The sequence below is a fragment of the Gymnoscopelus microlampas genome, assembly GCF_963454915.1.
Source record: "Gymnoscopelus microlampas genome assembly, chromosome: 11".
Classification (NCBI taxonomy): Eukaryota; Metazoa; Chordata; class Actinopteri; order Myctophiformes; family Myctophidae; genus Gymnoscopelus; species Gymnoscopelus microlampas.
In genome coordinates, this window is record NC_139948.1 from 20,588,737 (window position 1) to 20,598,736 (window position 10,000).

At 43.4% G+C, this 10,000-nt stretch overlaps 1 protein-coding gene across 1 annotated transcript in view; it reads left to right on the top strand.

The window, feature by feature from the left end:
• LOC311054655 (voltage-dependent T-type calcium channel subunit alpha-1I-like) overlaps nt 1-10,000 on the top strand; it is a gene marked incomplete at both ends in the record, with an annotated part of 249,150 nt that overhangs the window by 164,625 nt on the left and 74,525 nt on the right. The window contains 5 exon segments of the mRNA XM_084070659.1: nt 3,891-4,042; nt 4,569-4,754; nt 6,533-6,650; nt 7,164-7,319; nt 7,539-7,629. Coding sequence (XP_083926785.1) covers nt 3,891-4,042; nt 4,569-4,754; nt 6,533-6,650; nt 7,164-7,319; nt 7,539-7,629 — 703 coding nt within the window.

A 10,000-nucleotide genomic window follows, 5' to 3' on the forward strand; every position in this document is an offset into this window, starting at 1 on the left:
CAAACACCCCCCCCCCCCCCCCCCTCATCTCCAAAACTGCTCCATGTCCATCAAGACACAATAAAACGGGGGGGCCTGGTTTATCCTCCCATTCCCTTCAGCCACAATGTATTTGCATTCACTTTCATCAACAGTGGTAGATAAGATAGCTACTGTACTGTGTGTGTGCATCTTCATTTCATTTTCCGGCGACAGAAGAAATACGCAGCTCTGTGTGACTGACAGTTTGGATGACAATCTATTCAGTAAAAGAGGCGGAGGAGCGCGCCGCCGCCGCCGACGCAATTGTTCCCGTCGCCGTCGTCTTCTCTCGCAGCAAACGTGGCGAGATGATAGCTTAGAAGATTGTTTATTGTCAGTTTAATCGCTGTTTCAACAGAATCCCCCCACCCCTCCCGTGTGTGTTCTCTCTCTCTCTCTCTCTCTCTCTCTCTCTCTCTCTCTCCTCTGCCTTTGGTCTTTTATTAGAGCTTTGGTCTGTTCCGCACACTTTCAACTACTTTATCCTTTCCTTCTCCAACTCGGTCTGTCACCGCCTGAAGAACAGCGAGTTCTTACTTGCCGTTCCCATTTTGTTTTGCCGGCCTCTGTCTATTTTGTTTGTGTCTCTGCCCAGCTCCGTCTGTCTGTCTGTCTGTTTGTCTGTCTGTCTGTCGACCCTCTGTCCTGTGGTTTTCAGCCAGTTTCCGTTTGTGTGTTTGTGTTTTGTTCATGCAAGACACTCTCTCTCTCTCTCTCTCTCTCTCTCTCTCTCTCTCTCTTCCTGCCTATCTATCCATCTGTCTGTCATCCACTCCCTCTTATCTTCCCTTCACAACAGATTTTAGTTCAATTCCCTGAGCAGTTCTTGTGTGCGTGTGCGTGTGCGTGGTGTGCGTGGTGCGTGTGTGTGTGTGTGTTTATTTATATACTGTATACATAAAAGTACTTGTTTTTCCCTCCTCTCTCCCTCCCTCTCTCTCTCTCTCTCTCCTCTCTCTCTCTCTCTCTCTCTCTCTCTCTCTCTCTCTCTCTCTCTCTCTCTCTCTCTCTCTCTCTCTCTCTCTCTCTCTCTCTCTCTCTCTCTCTTCTCTCTCTCTCTCTCTCTCTCTCTCTCTCTCTCTCTCTCTCTCTCTCTCTCTCTCTTTCTTTCTTCTTTCTTTTTTTCTCCTCTCTCTCTCTCTCTCTCTCTCTCTCCTCTCTCTCTCTCTGTTCGTGTGTACAGTCTACAGGTCTATACAGTAGATCCACATGCAACGAGATCAGTACAGTGGAGATTGTGCAGGAATACACACATGTTTGTTCGTTTTTCTTATGATGGTTGTATTCTATTGGACTTTGTTTTCCTGTCACAACAACTCATCGATGTTTGCACATCGATGTTCTTCCCCCAGCAGACATGGGAGTTTTTCCAAACTCTCTATGTGTGTTCTTAATCTGTGGGACGTCTGATGTGTTGGTAAAGTTGGCAGGGAGTTAGAAAGCGTGGCTTGGTTTGCCAAATTCCACCTCCTCTCACGTGCAGTGGGTGCACACTCAGCAGTGGTGGAAGAAGTACTCGGACATTTTACTTAAGTAAAAGTAGAAATACCAGAATATAAAAGTACTCTGTTACACGTAAAAGGCCTGTGTTCAAAATGTTACTTGAGTAAAAGTACAAAAGTATTGGCATCAAACTATACTTAAAGTACCAAAAGTAAAACAAATGTTTGAAAATAGCAGATCTACAAGCTCACAACGCGTCACGATGCAACGTTTTGTGAGCTTGTAGATCGGCTATTTTCAATATCCATGTATAAAATAGGGCTTAAGTGGTTAATGTATGTTTTATGATATAATAATTATATCTGCAAAGTAACTAGTAACTAAAGTTCTCAAATAATTGTAGTGGAGTAAAAGTACAATATTTGTCTCTGAGATGTCGTGGAATTAGCCTGGCATGGCCAGTAATATCACTGTGTAGATATTAGTTTGGAATCTCTGTGTGGACCCTGTATGTCCGAGGGGCAAATTCAAAACATGCCTCTGGTGATAAACTCGCCCATATTTGCATACTGGGCCCTGATTGGTCCCTCACAACTTCGGAGGGAGAGAAATCCAATCTCTATTGAGAGGGGCCAGACCTAATCTGCCAAGGGCATTTTTTATTTTGCAATGGCAGATTAGTCTGGAACCAGGCTATAGTAGAAGTAAAAGTATTGCAAATTGGAAATACTCAAGTAAAATAAAATAAAAAATACCTCAAAAGTGTGCTTAAGTACAGTACTTCAGTACATTTACTTAGTTACCTTACAACTCTGGTGCACAGTCTGTCTTCTCTTTGGAGCCAGGTCTGCCTGTGGCAGCCTAGCTCTCTCAATGGTTGTGTGCTCACTGAGTCTGTACATAGTCATGGATTTCCTTAGTTTAGGATCAGTCACAGTGATCATGTATTCTGCTACTGTGTATTCTCTGTTTAGTGCCAAACAGCGTTCCAATTTGCACTGGTTTTGGGTTTCCAATGTCTCTGGTATTTGTCTTTTTGTTTTCTTAAAATGGGGTTCACTCCAGTGTGTTCTCTGTCTGGTGGCTGTGCCTGTGTTTTTGAGCAGAGTCCCAGAACCAGCTGGCTGAGGTGGCATCTGTAGTCTGTGTCTGGGTCACTTTCTTTTAAGTGGATTTAAAATGTAAATGCTCTTTTGAATTAAGATAATAAGTGGCTATCATCCGATTTCTGCTCTGCATGCATTATTTAGTGTTTTCTGTTGGAAGCAGAGAATGGATATGCAGAACTCTGCAAGCAGGGTCTAAATTTGGTGTTTGTCCCATTTTGGGACAAATCTTGGTTAGCAAGTGGACCCCAGACTTCACAACCATATAGGGAAATGGGTTCTATAATGGAATCCAATGTTTTGACGCAGATTTGAATTGGGCTTGATGTTCCTTTTGATGGCATAGAAAGCCCTTCTTGACGTCCCCGTATCTCTCGGTACCTAGAAGGAATATATGTATGGTCTTAGAGGCTGGGTCTTTTATGGATTATCATAACTTTTGTCTTAGTTAGATTCACTGTCAAGGGAGAATTTGGAGAATTTGTGCAGACAAACAAAATGCTTTTGTAGTCCTTCTTTGGTTGAAGACAGCAGCACCAGATAATCTGCAAACAGTAGGCATTTGATTCCTGTGTCTACTAGATGGATGCCAGGTGCTGAAGATTGTTTCTAAAATATGTGCCAATGGCGCTCAGGTGGCGCAGTGGTAAATAGCACCGAGTGCCGCGCTATGAGCTTGTAGATCTGCTACTTTTGAAACTTTAGCAAATCTTTTAATACAGATTTTTTTAAGGCGAACATTTGTAACTAAAATCTTTGCTTTTGGGGGTCCCTGGAACAAAATATTTTGAGAAAGTGTCTGTGGCCCAAATACATATAATTTTGGGGGTCCTTGATATGAAAACGTTTGAGAACCACTGGTCTACACGAACACAATTCGTGTTCGGAGGAGCGAGGCCGGGCGGGGAGGTTGATAATGGTAATTGCACGTATCTCCTACGGGGTAGGGCAGTACTTGTCAGCGGGGAGTGTTGGGCGGGAGGAGTAGGACGAAGGCTTTATGTCCTACTCCTGGTGGGGGCTCCTCACTGGCAGGAAGGAGTCAGAATGATACAAAAGCAGTGACAACACAGAAATGTGTGTGGGGAGTTTTAATTGGCATAATGACTAAATTGTGGAGGAAAAGTTGGTAAAAATATTTACACATTGATGTGTTGAAGAGGGTTGGACTCGGGCTGCATCCCTGTCTAAGCCCCTGACGTTGGGAAAAGACCACTGTGTGTTTTTCGCCAATCTTCACGGCACACTTGTTATGTACTTTGTGTTGACGCTCTCTCTCTCTTTCTCTCTCTCTCTCTCCCCATCTCTCTCTCCCTCCAGCCGGAGGAGTTGACCAACGTTTTAGAGATCTGTAACATCGTGTTCACCAGCATGTTCACCTTGGAGATGATCCTCAAGCTCACCGCCTTCGGTTTCTTCGACTACCTGAGGAACCCGTACAACATATTTGATGGCATCATCGTCATCATCAGGTTCACACTTACACCACAGTTATATGTCTATGCTGTCGGCTGGAAACCTTGTATGTTGTAAGGAAATAGGAAGAGAAAAAAAGAACCTGTGTTTCAGTTAGTTATTATTTTAGTCACAAGCTTTTAATCATTGCGCACACTTTTACTTTTTCCCGATTTCCGTTTAGTTTTAATTTGTTTTTAAAAAGGCTCAGTTTTAGTTTTTATTAGTTTTAGTTTTAGTGTTATTTCTTAATTTAGGGTAATTGTCCTAGACAAAGAAAATAAAATAACATACCATTAAAACTAATTATTTACATTTAAAACTAAACAAAAATACTTTAATTTCTATTTCAGTTCACTACTAAAATGTTGTATTTTGTTACTAACTATAGAGGGTTTGAGTGGTGGTTAATTTTAACTAGATGACTTGTGAGTTGATATTCTGATTGTAAATCATCATGTCACATCGTCATCTCTCTCTCTCTCTCTCTCTCTCTCTCTCTCTCTCTCTCTCTCTCTCTCTCTCTCTCTCTCTCTCTCTCAGTGTGTGTGAGATCATCGGGCAGGCAGACGGGGGTCTGTCGGTGTTGAGGACCTTCCGTCTGCTCAGGGTCATTAAGCTGGTGAGGTTCATGCCGGCCCTGAGGAGACAGCTGGTGGTCCTGATGAAGACCATGGACAATGTGGCCACCTTCTGCATGCTCCTCATGCTCTTCATCTTCATCTTTAGGTGCGTGTGTGTGTGTGTGTGTGTGTGTGTGTGTGTGTGTGTGTGTGTGTGTGTGCGTGTGCGTGTGCGTGTGTGTGTGTGTGTGGAGAGAGAGAACAGACAGACAGACGGGAAGGCAGGGGGGGTTAAAAGAAAGAGAGAGACAACAAGAGCAGCATTGGGTGACTGTATGAGTGGCAGGCCAATGAAGGGTGTTTATGTTTGCGTTGTGTTAACAGGCACTGCTGTGGGGTGAGCTGATTTATTGAGGGTACACTACAGTATGTGTTTTTATACGCAAGTGTAGCTCTGCAGGCGTGTGTGTGTATGTGTGTGCGCTGTATGGGAGCATGCCAGCTAGCCTGTGCATCCCTGCAGTGCCCGAAGACAGATGACACCAAACGCCTGGCCTGTTGAGTAGGCTGGCGCTATAGCTGGCGCGAGCAGCGGGAGCTCATTCTTCAGCAGCTGTAGTAACGCTAAAGCTAAAACAACTGCCACTCCTCATACGGCTGAGACTGTGAAAATCAACCTGTCGCGGTTGTAAACGAAGCGTCGGTGTATGGACGTGGAAATTAGCAGGGTTGTCTAAGGTGCTACACTCCGTTCCCCGCTATGCCGGCGAACAGATGGAGCGGGTCAACAAAGAGAGGGAGTGAGAGAAAGAAAGCAGAGAGATGTCTTAGAGGGGTAGAGGACAAAACAGAGGGAGGGACGTAGTAATTTTGTATAATCAGTGGTGGAAAGTAACTAGGTACATTTACTCAAGTACCGTACTTAAGTACAGTTTTGAGGTATTTTTACTTTACTGGAGTATTTCCAATTTTCAGTGCTTTTACTTCTACTCCACTACATCTCAGAGGCAAATATTGTAGCCTACTTTTACTCCACTACAATTATTTGAAAACTTTTGTTACTAGTTACTTTGTAGAGTTTGATTATTATTACAATACATACATTAACCACTTCAGCCCTATGGACATTTGGGCCACTTGAAAATATCCGATCTACAAGCTCACAATGCGTTGTGAGCTTGTAGATCGGATATTTTCAAAAGATTTTAGACATTTTGGAAACCTGTGAAATGGGACATTCTGCGTAATGAGTACTTTCTACTTTTGGTACTTTAAGTACCTTTTGATACCAATACTTTTGTACTTTTACTCAAGTACATTTTTAATTCCGGACTTTTACTTGTAACAGAGTATTTCTACGTTGCAGTATTGATACTTTTACTTAAGTGTATAATCTGCCAGCACAAGTCTGTGCACGTGTGTGTGTCTGTTCTTTTTTACCACGATGTGCCAGAGAAAAGTGGTAGAGAGAAAAATATGTGCATGTAGCGATAGGAGTTGATGTATTGCTGTGTCAAGTCATGGATGTAAGCAGAGAGAACAATACAGTGCAGAACAGTACGTTGTTCTTTCTTAAGCGTTTTTCTTCCCCCCGTTTCCTATAAACTTTTGTCTAAAAGTTTAGCCGAGAAAAGTTGGTTTCAAGAAAAGAAGAACCATGGTGATCATTCTAACAACAAAATCAAGTGCACAGTAAAAAAAAAAAAATCTTGATCTATTGTTTCTAATTTATCTCATGGACCCATTTTTTTGCACACTCCCACAGTTAAATTAACACACTGTCTGTCTGTTAAGGGCAGATAGTCAGAGAACAGCTTGTATTTTGATCTTTGAGAAGGGTGACTTTTGGCTATGGGAGGTATATACACAGTGTTCACCTCCCACCAGTGTCATGGCTGGGCTTGTTGCTATAAGAACAGCCTTTGTGTGCCTGTCTCGTTGTAGTATCCTGGGGATGCATATTTTTGGCTGTAAGTTCAGCGTGAAGACAGAGGTAGGAGACACCGTGCCTGACAGGAAGAACTTTGACTCTCTGCTCTGGGCCATTGTCACCGTGTTCCAGGTACAACCACTCAACGCACGCACGCACGCACGCACGCACGCACGCACGCACGCACGCACGCACGCACGCACGCACACGCACACGCACACACACACACACACACACACACACACACACACACGCACACGCACACACAGGCTTAAAGGGATAGTTCACCCCCCCAAAAAAAAGATTCTATCTATTAGTCACCCCATAAAGACTTTAATTCATGGATAATGTTTTGTTTTCGTCGCATTCCTAAGCCAATAATTTGATGCCCAGCGGACCGGTAGGCAGCGGTTCCGGTAAGAGACACAAAGGAGACTCTTTGTGTATCCTACCGGAACCGCTGCCGGTCATCAAATTATTGGCTTAGGAATGCGGCAATTTTTTTTATAAAAACATGAATTCAAGTCTCCATGGGGTGACTTATCGATGGAAAAAAAGTCATTTTGGGGGTGAACTATCCCTTTAATTTCCATTTGGTGCCTAAATGTGTGTGTGTGTGTGTGTGTGTGTGTGTGTGCTGCGTAGATCCTGACCCAGGAGGACTGGAACATGGTGCTGTACAACGGCATGGCGTCCACCTCTCCCTGCGCCGCTCTCTACTTCGTGGCTCTCATGACCTTCGGCAACTACGTGCTCTTCAACCTGCTGGTCGCCATCCTGGTCGAGGGCTTCCAGGCCGAGGTAAAAGCCAGATGGACGGCCATCTAACTACCAGCCCCCTCTGATCTACCGTTTCTCCCACCTCCTCTTTTTTCGTACCTTTATCTTTTGTATATCGGTCTCTCATTCTTTGTCTTTCTTTGTTCTCTCTCTCTCTCTCTCTCTCTCTCTCTCTCTCTCTCTCTCTCTCTCTCTCTCTCTCTCTCTCTCTCTCCCGCTGTGCTGTGTCTCTTGATTTAGGGTGATGCCAACCGGTCATTCTCTGATGATGACAGATCTTCCTGTAACTTTGAGGGGAGTGACAAGCAGAAAGACTCACTCCGTCTCTCAGGTAACCGCGTCACTACCTTGACTGTGCACACTGGCTTATGAAGTGTCTTTTTTTGGATAGCTTTAACCAGGCTCAGAAAGAAACATGGTGGGGACTAGAAGGCGTGTAAATCATTGTGCATAAAGCTGTTGAGGTTATTTGTTAAACACGTCAGCCCTAGTTTTATATTTTGGCATACTGCAGTGTTGGCCAGTGAAGATACCGTAGCCACAAGTTCACAATTTTGGAAAAGTTTTGAATAATGGGGCTTAAAACTGACACTTCTAAACAGTGGCGTAACATTGAACAAATGAAGTCCCTCACCAACCTCTTAGGCATTTCCTGACAAGTGAGGTGATGATGGCTCCAGGTCTGTAGTCCTTGGGGTGCTTGTCAGTGGTGGAAAAATAACTAAAATGTTTTACTTAAGTAAAAGTATCAATAAATAGTGCAATGTAAAAATGCTCTGTTACAAGAAAAAGTAAGGTATTCACAATTTACTTGAGTAAAAGTACAAAAGTAATGGTATCAAAATGCACTTAAAGTACCTTAAAGTAAAAGTCCTAAAATGTTTGAAAATAGAAGATCTACAAGCTCACAACGCGTCGCGACGCGTTGTGAGCTTGTAGAACGGCTATTTAGTAGATCGGCTATTTTCAAATAGCCAACAGTAGGTATAAAATAGGGCTCAAGTGGTTAATGTATGTTTTATAATGTAATAATTTATATCTGCAAAGTAGTAACTACATTTTTCAAATAATTGTAGTGGAGTAAAAGCACAATACTTGCCTCTGAGATGTAGTGGAGTAGAAGTAAAAGTATTGAAAATTGGAAATACTCCAGTAAAGTAGAAGTACCTAAAAATTGTACATAAATACGGTACTTGAGTACATGTACTTAGTTACAGTACACCACTGGTGCTTGTCGGTGGGGAGAGACATAATGATGGACATCTTGAAGCCCTGGAGGATCAACAGCCTGCTGCTCGGTGGATGCTCTGAGGACACATGCTGCCCGGGATGTCGTCCTGCCCTGCAGCCTTTACAGATGTTCAGCCCACTTGAAGGCTAGCTGTTCCACATCAGCCACTGAGATATGTAGAGGGCTATGGCCTCCTCAGGCAGGGCTTTCTCCAGCTGGTTGGAGCTGATTTCGTTGAGCAAAAAAAGTTTTTTAGCTCACTGGGGAGCAGTGGTGGAAAGTAACTTAAGTACATTTTCTCAAGTACTATCCTGACACTCAGCCTGAATTTTCATTTTGTGTCACTTCAGTCTGAAAGCCCTCTCAGTGCAGCCGTTTTCTGAGATGGGGGCGTGGCCAAAGTGGGACTCTTTAGCGATTGGTTCATACTGGATTAACCCAATCCCGATTGGGCCGGGCCGCCGGTTAGATTTTCGACCGCGAAAACCCCGCCTTCTACAGCGTCACCAGACCCTCAATGCAAGGCTAGCGATTTCAGGGGCTGGAGCCAGGCTACTCAAATACTGTATGTACTTAAGCACAATTTTGAGGGATTTTTTACTTTACTGGAGTATTTCCAATTTTCAGTACTTTGACTTCTACTCCACTACATCTCAGAGGCAAATGTTGTACTTTTACTCCACTACACTTATTTGAAAACTTTACTTACTAGTTACTTTGTAGTAAGTAGTAAGCCTTGCCGAGCCCTGAGGCCCCTAGGGCAGGAGCCTATCTCCTGTTTCCATAGCGTGAGGCAGCTCTATGTACAAGTATACGCCCTGGACATGACGCTAGTATGTCGCAGGGACTTACTTTGTAGATTTTGATTATTATTACAAAACATAAATTAACCACTTCAGCCCTATATACATTTCGGCCATTTGAAAATAGCCGATCTACAAGCTCACAATGCACGCGATGCAACGCATTGTGAGCTTGTAGATCGGCTATTTTCAAAAGATTTTTTATACATTTTAACATACGAAAACTTGTGAAATGTGGACATTCTGCACAATGAGTACTTTCTACTTTTGGTACTTCAAGTACATTTTCATACCAATACTTTTGTACTTTTACTCAATTACATTTTGAATTCCGGACTTTTACTTGTAACAGAGTATTTTTTACATTGCAGTATTGATACTTTTACTTAAGTAAAACATTCGAGTACTTTTTCCACCACTGCTGGGAAGGGAGGTAGACCGTCTCTCTCCCCACACAGCTGGTTCTCCCTCTGAAGTCTGTTATTGTCTGCAACCCCCGACACATAATCCTCACATCGTTGCTTTTGAACGGGTCTTCCACTCTGTTCTTTTACTCCTGCTCTGACTGTTCTGACGGTTCAATGGAGGTCAGAGCGGGATTTAGCTAAATCCGCCCACTGTCCCGGAGCTGTAGGCAGTGGTTCTGTTCACATGCAGTGAATTCAGAG